The 15404-nt window shown below is 45.8% G+C and overlaps 2 protein-coding genes across 2 annotated transcripts in view; one reads left to right on the top strand and one right to left on the bottom strand.

The window, feature by feature from the left end:
• The window catches only part of zdhhc13 (zinc finger DHHC-type palmitoyltransferase 13), a 22047-nt gene extending 14271 nt beyond the window's left edge, over positions 1 to 7776 (top strand). The window contains exons 11-17 of the mRNA XM_064312246.1: positions 494 to 612; positions 1986 to 2048; positions 2493 to 2586; positions 2873 to 2956; positions 3766 to 3923; positions 5751 to 5848; positions 6499 to 7776. Of these exons, the coding sequence (XP_064168316.1) occupies positions 494 to 612; positions 1986 to 2048; positions 2493 to 2586; positions 2873 to 2956; positions 3766 to 3923; positions 5751 to 5848; positions 6499 to 6637 (755 nt within the window). The 3' untranslated portion in view covers positions 6638 to 7776. The remainder of the gene's footprint in view (positions 1 to 493; positions 613 to 1985; positions 2049 to 2492; positions 2587 to 2872; positions 2957 to 3765; positions 3924 to 5750; positions 5849 to 6498) is intronic.
• Positions 7678 to 15404, bottom strand: csrp3 (cysteine and glycine-rich protein 3 (cardiac LIM protein)). The gene is made up of 6 exons (XM_064312247.1): positions 15282 to 15404; positions 13333 to 13475; positions 11500 to 11671; positions 10354 to 10483; positions 9631 to 9724; positions 7678 to 8889 (listed from the first exon to the last, which is right to left on the bottom strand). Exons 2-6 carry the CDS (start codon positions 13442 to 13444, stop codon positions 8816 to 8818), a joined length of 582 nt encoding a protein of 193 aa, XP_064168317.1. The 5' UTR covers positions 13445 to 13475; positions 15282 to 15404; the 3' UTR covers positions 7678 to 8815.

The following is a 15404-nucleotide window of genomic DNA, read 5'->3' as shown; positions in this document are numbered from 1 at the left end:
GGTGCGGTATACCCACCTCCGATGCCAGACAATCTTAACTCTGCTGAGTATCCCCATCCTTAAGTACTGAACTTCTTTAACTCAGGTGCTGATATCCCCATCCTTACAGTACCGAGCTTCTTTAACTCAGGTGCTGATATCCCCATCCTTACAGTACCGAGCTTCTTTAACTCAGGTGCTGATATCCCCATCCTTACAGTACCAAGATTCTTTAACTCAGGTGCTGATATCCCCATCCTTAAATGGTAAATGGATGGATGGTAAATGGACTGCATTTATATAGCGCTTTTATCCAAAGCGCTTTACAATTGATGCCTCTCATTCGCCAGAGTAGTTAGGGGTTAGGGGTTAGGTGTCTTGCTCAAGGACACTTCGACATGCCCAGGGCGGGGTTTGAACCGGCAACCCTCCGACTGCCAGACAATCGGTCTTACCTCCTGAGCTATGTCGCCCCTTACAGTACAGAACTTCTTTAACTCAAGTGCACATATCCCCAGCTTTACAGTGCAGGTTCTCTTCAGCCTCAACGCCATTGGTCTGGCCTACTACTACTTACGGAGCTGGAGGACGGACCCCGGGTACATCAGGGCCACTGAAGAGGAGAAGAAGAAGGTAATCATACCGTCCGTCTCCAAACGCTGACTTTGCTCAGTCACAGAAAAAGCTGAGAATTCAACTCAAAATTTAGTAAAGATTTCAGATAATTAAGGAACAAGAAATGAGAGATTTAAGGAAGTAGCATGCATGTGACAGGACTTAGCTGCCGGTTATGTGTATGAAGTGAGTAAAGCAAACTATTGCAAGATGCAAGGATGCCGTTGTATAATAAAGAACACAGGTCGAGATGAAACTTTCCAGTCGAGACCTACAGCATATCTAGCAGGCTCAGGTATGGCCAGGTAGATCACAGGTTAAATGACTGTCCCAACGGGAATGTAGAAAGCTTCCAGGAAACGTATACAGACAGAGTAAAGTGTAACGCTGGGTACGGTTGTAACGGTCAGCCATCTTGTACACAGGCTGTGTATACTTGGGCTCTCCTCCACTATGAATCTCTTTAGTCGACTGTAAGACATCCATGTTAGTGTTAATCAGTTTAACCTTCAGGGTCCAAGTTACATTACATTACATTACATTACAGGCATTTAGCAGACGTCTCCACGTATCCAGAGCGACGTACACAACTTTTACATAGAATTTTACATTGTATCCATTTATACAGCTGGATATATACTGAAGCAATTTTGGTTAAGTACCTTGCTCAGGGGTACAACGGCAGTGTCCTTACCCGGGAATCGAACCTGGGACCTTTCGGTTACAAGCCCAGTTCCTTACCCACTATGCTACACTGCCGCCACAAGTTGAACTATGCGGTTGTTCCCTGCACTTCTCTCTAGGGTTTTCGTCATACTTGTTCCTGGTTATGGTTATACACTTTGTTGTACGTCGCTCTGGATAAGAGTGTCTGCCAAATGCCTGTAATGTAATGTAATTTTTGCTATTAAGTTGACTATAGTCATTAAATTTAAACATTTTTTTCATATACATAGCCTATTTTGATAAATGAAATCATTCTGGCTCTCGGTAAGATAAAATTACTCAATGGAGACTCAAGAGGGCACATTATTAACCTGTAAGTTAGCGATCTAAGGCCATTATCAAGGTATTTGCACAAATAAAATAATTTAAATTAATTCAGCCGTTAATGGTTGACAGAGTGAACTCACTGACTGTCCGACTAGAAATTCAGCACCAAACACGTCTAAATTAAGAGCCCAATGACTAATTAGTCGACTTATCTACTAAGGAGGGTCCGCCCTACCGTAAATATTGTAGAAGGCGGGTAAGCAGTGGGTACTGCCCCTGCTCATTCATATCCTCCATCGCTGGCTTTGCTCCGTCGCGCTGGTAAAACCGAGAGGCTCCTCTCGGCGCGAGCGCCTGTTTTCCTGTCGGTGACACGCTCGCCTTCGCTCTGACCGCAGAACGTGGTGCTGCTAGCCGAAGCGGGCTGCCTGGACCCCCGGATCTTCTGCACCTCCTGCATGGTGAGTGATGTCATCGATCAGAACCGAGCGATGTCATCGATCAGAACCGAGTGATGTCATCGATAAGAACCCGAACGAACGTTCGGTTCACCCTGAAATAAAGGGTTTATACGTTCATTTCCTTTCCCCAGGAAGTGTCTTTTGGTCCTGCAATTACAGCTGTTTTTTTCTGATTTGGTTTGCCCGTCAAAAAACCGCCCTAAAGCCTGATTTTAAAATGAAGGAAGCTGTGGTTCTGCTTTAAGGTAATATGTGGGAATGTGAACGAGAATATATATTGTCCCTTCGTCACGTTTAGTTCAAATTTTTTGACCTTAAAAGCAAAATTATTCGTGATGAGATCAGGCCGTTCTACTGCAGCATTATCTTGTTCGGTTGGCTGTAAATCTTGTTATAGTTGGAACGGTGACTCAGGTTTGCGTCGTCTTGTGTGCCGTTCCGTAGATGCGGAAGCCCGTAAGAGCCAATCACTGCTTTTCCTGCGACTCCTGCATCGCCAAGCAAGACCACCATTCCATGTGGATCAACGGCTGCATAGGTAACCGCGTGGCGCTCGGCGTGAGAAGCAGACGTCCTTGGCCTGCTGCCCAGGAAGCAGCTGTGATAACAGAAGACCTGTCAGTATTAAATTTGGGGTGGGGGCAGGGGGTGGTCAGGATGAAGGCACATGTATATGCAACAATCTCAACACATACACACACACACACTCACACAGTGGCATGCACACACACACACACTCACACAGTGGCATGCGCACACTCACACACACACACACCAGAGTCAGAACTGTTGTATTGATGCGTAGCGTGGCGCTGTCATTCCAGGGGCCAGGAACCACCGCTACTTCGTGATGTTCCTGCTCTGCCTGACGCTGATGGGCGGCTGGATGTTCTACGGCAGCATCGTCTGTAAGCCACCGCGGCGCTCGGCGGGACCGACAGCGGCGAAACATCGCTGCTCCGTCCTGGAGGGAATTTGTACCGAAATCCTACCGGGCTCATACCTGCTAAACCTGCCATCGATGCTACCCCTCGTTTTAAATTCGATGTGTTACTTTGTCTTTCAAACAAGGTTTTGTGGTTGCTCCAATGACCGTGATATGCAGTTTTGTACGTCGCTTTGGGTAAAAGCATCTGCCAAATAAACGTAATGTAATATAAGGTGCATGCAGGCGACAGTTGCCCATAGAAAGCAGACTGTATCAGCAGTTCCCAATAAGATTATTGTGAATCGGTTATGAATGACTTGAGAAGTGAATGGAGGACACTTATTGGGGGTGTAATGAGTGTCATACTCCACTGGTGCTCTTTAAACACAGGAGAAACTGCAGATATAAAATGCAGTGAAGGCAAAGTTAAGGGGAGTCAAAGTTTTAAAAGGCTTTCATTCGGTGACCTCATCATTACGACCTTTACACGAGTGACCGTGAAGGTGAATGTCTTTTACAAAACAGTTAAAAATGTATTTTTTTTCAACCTTGGATGTTGGCTTCGGCTCCAAGTTTTTTAAAAAGTTGCTTCCTGCTGCAAAATGGCCAACGTGAGGTTGACCAACGGTCGACTCTCTGCCAAAAAACCGAGATTATCAGATTATTTATTTATTTATTTTTTTTATTTTTAAGTCAACTCATTCAACCAGTTATTTACATCAGCTCTTGACAGTCTCGTCCAATTGCGGCTGAGCTGAGGTGAACCCCCTGCCCGTTTCCTCCTTCCAGATTGGTCGAAGCGCTGCTCGCTGAGCTACCGCGAGGTGGGCGCGTGGGGCGTGCTGACGGAGCTGGTGGGCTGCTCCCCGTGGGTGCTCTACGTGTTCGGCATGACCTTCCTGCACACCTCCTGGGCCTCGGCCTCCCTCCTCATGCAGCTGTACCAGGTAGGGCGTGGCCTCTGCGCGTTCCCCGGGGGTTACGGGAAGCGCACTGCTGCAGCGGGTTTCTGACATCGCAGCTGCATTATGTTGTAATGTAGCGCGTTGTGTCGTTCAGAAAATCGGCTTTACTATTGGAGTATCGTTACATGAGGGCGGCGCGGCGGTGCAGTGGGTAGCGCTGTCGCCTCACGGCAAGAAGGCCCTGGGTTCGAATCCGGCCGGTTTGAATGAACGGCGCGTGTGCCCTGCGATAGATTGGCGGCCTGGTCCAGAGTGTATTCCTGGCCTCTCGCCCAATGCACGCTGGGATAGGCTCCAGCACCCCCGCGACCCTGACCAGGATGAGCGGGTATAGATAATGGATGGATACTCAGGATAAGTGGGTACAGATAATGGATGGATGGATGGATGGATGAATGTCCCTTGTAGTGTAGGTTTCAGCATAGTAGAATATAATGAGATTATGACCAGGGACTTAAATGCTGCGTCTTTGGAGGTTAAGGTTTGAACCCTGTTACCTGGCGTCAGATAAGGATGGATGCAGGATAGGGTATAGATAGGATGATGCCAGGGTAGCGTACAGATAATGATGATGCCCAGGATAAGCGGTACAGAATGATGATGCTCAGGATAGGTAATAAAGATGGATGCGATAGCGGCATAGATAATGGATGATGCCAGCAAGCGGGTATAGATAATGGATGGATGCCAGGTAAGTGGGCATAGATAATGATGATGGATGCCAGATAGCGTATGATAATGATGGCTGTCGATAAGGGCATAGATGTTGGATGGATGCCCAGGATAAGTGGGTACAGATAATGGATGGATGCCCAGGATAAGCGGGTATAGATAATGGATGGATGGATGGATTATATTATGAGTTGGGCTGCCAGTTGGCCTCATATGCTTGTTTGCGCATATGGGCCTCATTCTTCCAGTTAGCCACTCGGTTGTGTAATTAGCCACTTCACTGTGCCATTTAAGTGCCTGCAAGGACCCCTGGAGGATAACGGTTGTAATATTGGTTTATATCCCTGTGGGTCTTATGATAGAGACAAAATGGCGGACCTAATTATGAGCAGCGCCTTCCCAGACGATTCAGTACATCGTCTGTTAATTATTTTGACAAAAGGTCTTTATAATAGTCATTTCATTTCTCCTCTGCCAGAGTTCTTGGGACAAATTGTGATTTTGCTAGAGGCAGTGTTGACTGCACCTGTTTGTGTTTTGTCATTGTGATTGTGTCATTATAATATGACAGGTCCCCCTAAAAAACAGATGTGTATCTCAATGGGGCTTTCCTGGTAAAATAAAGGGTAAATAAAGGTTTAAAAAGTAAAGCATATTACCGAGATCAGATATTGCAAGTTTATTACTTCATAGTGTATGAACAAGAATATTGCTGCTTTCAGATGTTACAACACGTTTGTTTTAAATACATTTTGGTGAACTATATTGACCATTATATTTTCCAGAAAGTGCATGTTCTTGCAGTAGTGTAGTATAACGGGTAAGGAATTGGTCTCCTCGTAACCTAAAAGTCACAGGTATGATTCCCAGGTTAACGACTCACCCGAATTGCTTCAGTGTATATCCAGCTGTATGAATGGATGCAGTGTAAATGCGATGTCAGATGTCGTGTAAGTCGCTCTGGATAAGAGCGTCTGTAAATGCCTGTATTGTAACGTTGCAGTTATGTTCCGTTTCCTTGAGGATCGTCTCTAAATGATTTTGGGAGTATTGGAATGCCTGGCTGCCAGGGAAGGAGACAGTTTTTTTTTGCAGTGCTGTGCTGACAATGTAAAATTAAATTTCTGTTTTTCCAAGATCGCCGTCTTTGGACTGACTACGACTGAGAGGATGAACCTCATTCAGCGAAGAAGAAGACACCAGCAGCAATTCTCACTCCGAGAAAACCCATACAAGTAAGCGCCCCTATTTCTGGCCAATCAGCAAACGCCTGTCAGGCTTTGTCATTTTCTTTACAGTCTGCATCAACAGACAATGCCTTCAACCCCCTGCAACAGCACTAATCATTAAGTTGTCAAAAAATATGGTGTCTTTTACCCAGTATCAAATGTCCCTCTTCACTTTGGAAGATATTGCTTGATGTTGTCATTGATATTGGATTTTTCTTATCTTCAAGACTTTGTTGCTCTAGTTAGGTTTCCTGATCTGTATAAAAGGTGCGATTAGACGTGAAGTCTGTCACTTACTTGTGTGAGCCAATCAGAAACTGTGGGCTGTCCACAGGAAAATATAATGACTTATCCAAATTAGTGAAGTCTTGCCTTGCAGATGATGGCTCTGCCCATTTTTTGTGACTGAGAAACCACATCGGATCGCCAGCTCTATCACCACGTTTTCAGTTGGAAGTGTTTTAAATAACTAAGGGTCAGATGTACTAAGACCTTCGCCTTTTAGCAAAACTAATAACACACCCAACGATCGGTGCAAAACAAGTACCGTGACCAATCGCCGGTCGTGTTATTGGTTCTGCGTGTGCTTGAAAGGTTTTGACTGTGCTGAAGGTCTCAGTAAATCGGGGCCCTAAAGCGCTCTTTTCCTCCGGCAGTTTGGGTTTGGTGCGGAACCTGGTGAACTTCTTCCAGCTGCGTTGCTGCGGGCTGTTCAAGCCGGCCGTGGTGGACTGGACCCAGCAGTACTCCTCCGGGCTCGACATGGCCGCCGGCGAGGACTTCCACACGGTCTGAGCCGCTCGAAGTGCACCCCCCATCCCCCAACCACCACCCGAGCTCGGACCGGCTCAAAGTCCCCCACCCCCGCCCCCACCCACCGCCCGTGCTGGGACCGGGCCAAAGCCGCTCGGGGGGGGGGGGCGGAGAGCTGACGCTCGCGTGGATCTGAGCCAAATGGCATATTTTACTTTTTAAATAATTTTTCGTAACTTCTTTTCCGCTGTTAATGAGCATCCGCCTAAAAAAAAAAAGATCAGTTCAAAAACGTTGATTTGAGAAAAGTGAACCGGAGGACTTATTTTTGTTTGCACAAACAATTGCCTTGTACCGGAATACGTCCAGCGAAAGATCTCGATAATTTTGGCGGTGGAAGTTTTGAATGTCCCTTGTCACCGTTTGTTAAATTATGTGTAAAGTGTGTAGAGAACATTGTTTTATACATAGCTCTATTTTCCTAAATAATGTTTTTTTTTTTTTTTGCAAGAGATAAGGGAACAATTATATACAAACTGAATATAATATTTTTGTTTTTATAAAGTTATAAATGAATGTTTTATATGAGCTGGCAAATACATACAAACATAACAATAACATAGCATACAGTTATCGCACTGCTTAGAAAGTATATGTTCGCTCTTCATGCCGAGCTTTAAATTCTTATTTATTGCCTGTTTTCAGTGGAATGGCAACATTATGTCTTCTCGGTTACATTGGATTCATTTTTGGTTTGTTTGTTTCTTATTACGCTCTCCATACTTAATGAGGCGTCTACTTAAGTGCCCATTTCTGCAAGTCTAAAGTATGGGACAGAATATTAGTATATCAGGTAGCTTCAAAGGAAAAACGGAGAAAGCCATAATATAATACGCCAAGTGTAAAACTCGGTGATAAATTTTTTCTTTAAGATCTGTCAGGATTAAATTGGGACTGGTGGGTTTCTGGTCAAAGTTTCACCAAATAGACATCAGTAAGCAATCCTTTAATACCACTGGTACAACTTCATGTCAGTATGGAAAATTGTTGTTTTGTGTGGAAACAATTCTCATGACACTCCCTTGGGTTTTGTACTTTTTAATTAGAAAACGATTAAGCTTGTCCAGACAGCTGTGACACACGAAGTAATGGCTTCAGATTAATACAAATGTATTTGCTAATCGGTGCTGTGGTGTTTATTTTGATTATGCTCGCTTATTCATGACAACAGATTGAGTCTGATGAATAATGGATTAAAAACTGTCTGTGCCGTGACTGTGATCTCCCCAAAGTGCCTGACACGTCAGGGAAGACTGAATTTGGTTCTCCTTCTTTTGTACCCTCTCAGAAAAAAAGGATTCTTTGGCTTATCTCCATAGGGGAACGTTTTTATTTCTTTAAGGAACCCTTTATGGTTGGCGTGAACTGCAAAAGCTCCCAGATTGAACCATTTTGCCTGACAAAGAACCCTCGAACTAGACAGGGTTCCTCTACGGAGACACATAAAAGCCTTTTGGACCCATGTCTTTCTGAGAGTGCAGTGCAGAATATATGCCTGTTTGTCATCTTCTGAGTGGTTTAAACTAAACTAGAACTGGTGGTTACGCTTAACAAGTAACATTCCTTTGTCCTTATTATAGTGGCTTCATTGCGTAAAAATGATGTCATAAATAATTAGAGATCTGACTATTGAATGTCATAGGGCCTAGATCAGGGGTGGGCAAGGAGGGCCCTATCTTGTTCTGGATTTCTTGCCAGCTTCTGGTCTTTATTATTAGCGCTAACAATGACGCCATCTGATATTTTAGCTACATTTAGCAACGCGAACGAAGCCTGTTCCTGTGTCCCTATATGAAACGTTTTACTTCGACCTAATCTATGAGTCGACCAGTGTTGGGAGGGTACAGCCAATTAGCTCATTTAGACAGGGTAACTGTGGAAACAGAAACCCGCACACACACTGGCCCCTCCAGGACCAGAATTGCCCACCCCTGCTCTAGGTCTACCCTATTGTAAGGAAGGAACAAAGAACATCAAAGGAACTACTTCATGTCTGCCTAATAAATCTGAACTAGGTACTGTACTAGCTGCTTTTTGACCAAGTATTTTTCCAACAACTTAACATTTAGCGATAACCAGCGATTAGTGTGACTTTAATAAGATCATCTTCGTCCCGAAATGGCTGAACGTTGGATTCCTCATGGCGCGCCTCCACAGGCTTCAGCCCCTGTCCTCCACCATTCCCAGATTCCCGAGGCCCATTCCCTTCGGTCCAAAGTTTTTGGCGTAACAAACTAAAAGAAAAAGAAAAGACCGGAAAATGAAACGGTTTAAGCACGGCCGTGAAGATGTCACTCCATCGTTACAGCTTTCTGAATAGCACCACTGTGGTTTCGCAGTCTTGTGTTACCTGTCACTGTCCACTTTAAGGGATCTGTTAACCCCCAGATTATTGCACTAGTGTTTAATAAATCCCATCAGACCAAGGTACAAAAATATGGATAGTTTAGAAAGTTTTCTTCTGTTGATGTCCCATTGCTTTCTCATACTGCCATCTGTAATGCATTGTTCCGACAGTATTCGAATGCAAAAGAGCCTTCAAGGACCATTTTTAAGCATGGTATTGGTAAGTTTATGATCTTGCACTTAAGTGAAAAGTTAAGACCGTTTAAATTTAAATTGCACCCTCTAACAGGTTTATCGGAGGGTGCTTCTATCCTTTGACGTTGGAATCGTCATGTTATCAAATTCAATGGGGTTTGTACTGTAAACGTTAAGGATTACGTTCTGTATTACGTAGTTAGAGAAAAGGGTTTTCTTGTCACGCAGGTCATCAGAAAATATGGTCAACGGTAAGCCAGAGTTTTTAGCCGTCAGCTACAAGCGCAGCGATTTAATCGCTAAAAAAATGAGTGCCTTCCAGTGGCCCGGTAACACCGCCTCCGCACCGCCGTTAGGGGCCGAAGGTCGCGGGGCGATGTCGAGCGCTTGAAGAGGACGCCGGGGGCGGCGCGGGCTTTCCGCGCTCGTCGTACCTTTGCAGTAGATTTCCCCGTCCTTGTCCGTCACGGTCGTGGACTCCAGGCTCTTCCCACACAAAGCGCAGCGGAAGCAGGTCTTGTGCCAGGGCTGTGGGCAAACACTCGGGTAAACCAGCGAACGTTCAATTCAGTTCTATTCAATTTTATCTGTACGGCACGTTCTACAGGGGCGCTGTTACAACGACGCTTTACTCAGGGGAAACGAAGGAGAATTGGGTAAAAACATGTGAAGATGGTCCCGTTGGGGCGGCACGGTGGTGCAGTGGGTAGCACTGTCGCCTTACAGCAAGAAGGTTGTGGGTTCGAATCTCGGCTTGGGGGGCCTTTGTGTGTGGAGTTTGCATGTTCTCCCCGTGTCCATGTGGGTTTCCTCCGAGTTCTACGGTTTCCTCCCACAGTCCAAAGACATGCAGGTAGGCTAATAGGAGACTCTGAATAGCCCATAGGCATGAGTGTGTGAGTGAATGGTGTGTGTGCCCTGTTATAGATTTCCGGCCTGTCCAGGGTGTATTCCTGCCTCTCGCCCAATGCATGCTGGGATAGGCTCCAGCACCCCCCCGCGACCCTGCCCTGGATAAGTGGGCATAGATAATAGATGGATGGATGGATGGATGTCCCTTGTAGTGCAGGTTTCAGCATAGTGGAATATAATGAGATTATGACCAGGGACTTAAATGCTGGGTCTTTGGAGGTTAAGGGGTCGTGGAATACCGTTACCTGGCCGCCGCCCATGACCTTCTCGGCCGCGTACACTGCCTTTGAGCACCGCGGGCAGCGGTCCGACCCCCCGAACTTCTGCGCAAACTTGCCGGAGTTCGGGCTGGACGACGGACGGTGGGGCTTGGATCTGAAATGTGAAAATAGGAGTGAGACGTTTCTCTTTGACGAGATTAGATGATGCCATTTTGGTCTTTTCAGCTGTAGCTATAGTGACATTGAAGATACACTCTAGCGTCCGTGTGCGACCCTTATTAATAATGAACTTATTCAATTAAAATTATAATTAAAATAATTAATTATTCCTCAATTAAAATTATAATTAAAATAATTAATTATTCTTTTTGGGAAGATCGGAGGTACCTCCATTTAAAGGTCTTTACAGAAACATTTTCATCCTGCACTGCTGATGGCAGTAATTAATTGGGATGAATATTTGAGTGCCAGTTGAAACGAGAGATTTGGATGATGTCCTTGTCTGTCTTGCCCTTGTTGCACATGCCCCTCTGTGTTTAGGTTCTGTAAACACGGGGTCTCGGGGAAAATGAATCCAGACATGACTACATGAAGCCAAATTTGTGTTTTGACTGCTCAATGGCATATTTTTGCATGTTTTCTCCAAGGTTAAGATGTGGTTCCATCCCTGGAGGGCCTGTGTGTTTGCATATGTTCCAAACAGTTGTCCCAGCATTGTTTTGTAAGCTGGTCTAGTCTAGGCAGGCCAATGGTAAAACGTTTTCACCAAGGTGCAGGGAGTTGTTGTGTGGCTTATCCTGTTAAGGTACTGTTCTAGTGCATGGATGGGCCCCACAGTCTGGTATCTGTTAAGGCACTGTTCTAGTGCATGAATGGGCCCAGTCTGGTATCTGTTGGCACTGTTCTAGTGCATGGATGGCCCTAGTCTGGTATTGTTAAGGCACTGTTCTAGTGCATGGATGGGCCCCACAGTCTGGTATCTGTTAAGGCACTGTTCTAGTGCATGGATGGGCACCACATTGAAATTGTCCTTTCGAATCGATTGCGCGGGTTGCAGCTACGAACGCTCATGATGGGCAGTTGCCATGACATCCAAAAACAGATCTGCCCTCATTGTTTTCCCTCCTTGGTTAGGAGTTAATCCCTAATACGTGGGATCGTGACACCTACTCTTGCTGCTGAAGGTCCAGGTTCCTGGAAGGAGGGTCAGAGCTCAGTGCGCCGGCTCCCTGCCCGTATCCGTAGCCTTTGGGCCCGTACTTCTTGCCGTAGCAGGACTTGCAGTAGATCTCGGACTCGTGGGCGGCGACCGTGGTGCTGTCGAGACCTTTCCTGCAGGCCACTGCAACGTGAAACACGGTTTCAACGGAAATAAACAGAGCAGACCCACAGCCACACGACTAACGAGCGTTCTTCCTCAGTTTTCTCAGGATTTACCACCTGTTGACCACCGCGGTGCTGTCGAGAGCTTTCCTGCAGGCCACTGCAACCTAAAATATGGTTTCAGCAGAAATTAACGAAGCGGTCCTAAATTCACGTGACTAGCGAGCGCTCTCCCTCGGTTTTGTCAGGATTTACCACCTGTTGCCGTGCTTAATTTCTGAGGCGAGGCGGGAAATGCGACCTTCGGATATGCGGTTGCACGATTCCGCTCGACAAATTTCGAGGCGGGCGGCGAGGAAGGAGCAGGAGAGGGAGATTTACGAGCTCACGAGCGGTTCGACCCAGCCGCTCGGAAGACGGACGTAGCCGTTCCACGGGGCGCTGGAGCCCCGCGAGGCGAGGTTTTTCTGAACGCCGGCTGTAAATCTGTTGACAGAGCGATGTGGCCCCCGGGGCCCCGGGCTGGGTTAATGGCGCCGCGCGTTTCCATCAGCGGGGCCACTTTTCTGGGCCGCTGCTTCCATCAGCTGTTCCAGCCCCACCAGGGGTGTGGGGGTGGGGGTGGGGGGCAGGACTCGGATCGTGATGGGAAACAACCGGAGCCTATTTCTGTAGTCCTAGGTAATGGACGGGGGGGGGGGGGAGCTGGGCGGGGAGGGGTGGCTGTGGAAGGCTGGTGGAGAATTCCAAATTTGCCAGACGGGAAAGCACACCCAGTTGGCGGCTTTTCGCGCAGACGCTAGGGGTTTCCTGGCGGCAGTGCCTACCCGTCACCGCTCCTGAAACCCGCCCCTGACCTTTTTGAGGTTTACAAAGCGCGACTGACAAGTGGCATTTGCAGAGGGCAGTTTTTTGAGAAAAGCTACCGTTTCAAGAACCTGTCAAATGCTTTGTTTTCAGTTTTAGCCTTTTTACGCTGTTCAAGCCGCTCAACTTAGTGCAGCAGTTGGCCTTCATTTCAGCAAACGATCTCTTGTTTCAAGTCTTAAACATGAAATGCTTCCCTCAAGCTACACTGCTGTATCCAGACCATTTGCAGTGAATGAGTATGGTAACGGCAGCCAGCTAAAACAACATCAGAAGAGAATCAGTAATTATGCCACTAGACTTACTGATTAAAAAAATACCTGTTGCGTTGCTACCATTATTCCCTCAAATACAATACTTACTTCAAACTGGCTTCATCAGAATCATGCAGCATAAAAGGTCATTAAAAAGCAAAAAAGATTTTAAAATACTGACATCATGGGCTGCCCCTTGTTCAGAGGGCAGAGGCTCAGGTACTGCTGGTTGGTTTTCACCTTAAAATCAGCAAATCAGCAACCAATCCAGACCCGGGTATCGACACAACCCTGTACCAGAGGTGGAACATCCAGGTTCAGAAAGTCCTCCCCAGTGTTTTGTTCCAATCACTTGGATTTGCTAACTAGCACAGTTCTTCAGCCAGAAGGTAGAACTGATTAGTGAAATCAGCTGGGCTGAGTTAATGGGAGGAAGAAAAACATGGCAGGACTTTTGCTTTCTGACCCCTGGACTTTCCGCTTCTGTCCCATGACCAGCCATTGGCCGGCTCCCCGTTGCTATGTAACTGCATCGGCCCCTGCGCCGCCGCTCACTCACTGCAGACGAAGCAGGTCTTGTGGAAGCTCCTGCCATTGCACTGGATCTCCTCAGCGTGGTAGACGGTCTTGTCGCAGGCCCCGCACTTGGCTCCCCCGCCCCAGTTTGGCATCTTCACCCCTGGCCCGTTACAGGACACCGCTCTGTGGGGGGGGGGGGGGGGGAGAGAGGGGACGGTCATGTTGAGTCCAATCCGCCAAAGGCTGTCGGTTCGTTACAGGTCATCGGGATTACGTGGCAGCTGCGCCCAATCGTTGATATTTATATTGTCGAGTTAAGCTCGTCTAATCCTATTGCTGCTGTCGGTCTATATCAGGGGTCTGGAACCCTGGCCCTAGAGAACCACAGGGTCTGCCAGTCTTGGTTTTTACTCTAAAATGAGCAACAAGTTCAAACCCAAGAAACCAGGTAAGGTGGGATAACTGAGTGCCCAACTGCTTTATTTGATCGATTAACTTATGAGGGACTATGAAAACTGGCAGACTACACCAGGGCTAGGGTTCTGATCATTTAGATAAATATCTAGACCTGACAGAAAAGATTCAAGTATTCTTATTTTCTTGACATAATACAAGTGTCTTGGATAAAAAAAAAAGCAGTGAAAATATTTTTTATTTTGCAGCATATTGTATGTTTTTTTGCAGTGTAGTAGAATGACTCTTGAAATTAAGACTACAGGAGACATGGATCTGGGTTAGCTTAAATAAGAATTTAATTTTTTCTATTAATTGATCTTATCTTTATTTAACCTGGGTGATCAACTGAGAACCAACTCAGCAGTATTTAGTGAGAATAATCAACACTATTTTGTGCATATTCAAAATTCACAGTATAAACCTAAAAGTGACTCACATGTTTTTATTAGGTTCATGGTGATAGAGCTTTGATGTTAAGCGGTTGTATCGTTTCGGCTGGTCCAGCAGTTTTTGCTAATGAAATTATGAACTCCCAAGCAGAACAAAATCAGTAAGTCATAAAAGTTTCGCTGACCACAAAATGACAGTTTTGCAATGGCTATCTGAAACCTGATCGTTCGTAGTTTGAATTGAAGAGGGCAGTTCACAAGCAAAGACTGAAGGAGTCTGTTGGATAAAGATACTATATGAAGGAATGGTCAAAGATCCCACCCAGTATATTCACCAATCTCATAAAACAACATAAACAATGGCTTGGTATTGTTATCCTTCCAGAGGGAGGGTGCAGGAAGTAAGAGTGTGAGTAATACTGAGGCATATAGTTTTTTGGGGAAATATCAGTTGTTAATCAAGAAGAGCAATTGTATTATATATCATAAAAAGAATATAATTTTCCAATTTTTTGATCAAACAAAGTTACTCACTACCAATACAGCTCCTCAAAGGGTTTTGGAGGACAGTATTTGCATGCGTATTAACATACCTGGTGGCAGTCAGACAGGACCTCCCCCCCCCACACGCACGCACGCACACACACACACACACACATTGATTACAGTGACATTCTCACACGTGATTCCAAGAGTAGTGTCACCAGTGAATGTGTGCCTGACCAATCACATTCCAGAGATGATCAGATATCTGTTTTTGAATGGCTACAAAATTGTAGGATCCTTTTTGTCAGTTAAAAAGACATAAAATTGACCCACACAACAGGAATGTGCAAATACAGCAATACAAATAACAACGTATAATATCACCCATATCAGACATGGCAGATTGGGCAAACTCAACAGATTAATTTACACCAGGAATACAAAATAACAAAAACACCAAATTATCTTCTGGTGTTCAACATCCCTGTGGACTTTCCCAAATCACGCCTCTGTAGTCTCTTCAGCAAAGACTTAATTTCTCAATTTTTCTGACAGGGATACATGTCCATTCAGAATGTGAATCGAACAGCCATCACCACATTTGTACACTGCTGACCTTAATCGAAGAAACCAGAGGAGTTTTTTCGGACGTACTTACCCAATCGGAGATGTTCACGAGACGTGTTGCTGAGTCAGCAGAGTCGAAGTGTGTGTGTGTGTGTGTGTGTGTGAGTGTCTGGAGGGACTACGGGGGCCTTTAAATACCAGCCACCTTTCATTC

Source organism: Anguilla rostrata, chromosome 16, assembly GCF_018555375.3.
Source record: "Anguilla rostrata isolate EN2019 chromosome 16, ASM1855537v3, whole genome shotgun sequence".
NCBI classification, from domain to species: Eukaryota; Metazoa; Chordata; class Actinopteri; order Anguilliformes; family Anguillidae; genus Anguilla; species Anguilla rostrata.
The sequence above is the reverse complement of the archived record's forward strand: the minus strand, read 5'-3'. Positions and strand labels throughout refer to the sequence as shown.

Excerpts from the sequence above, each read along its gene's own strand:
- csrp3 (XM_064312247.1), bottom strand. The coding sequence starts at position 13,444 with ATGCCAAACTGGGGCGGGGGAGCCAAGTGCGGGGCCTGCGACAAGACC. Across the intron at positions 10,484-11,499 it reads CTGGACCTTCAGCAGCAAGA|ATCCAAGCCCCACCGTCCGT; the intron begins GTAGGTGTCACG and ends TTCACATTTCAG. Across the intron at positions 9,725-10,353 it reads AGGTCATGGGCGGCGGCCAG|CCCTGGCACAAGACCTGCTT; the intron begins GTAACGGTATTC and ends GTTTGCCCACAG.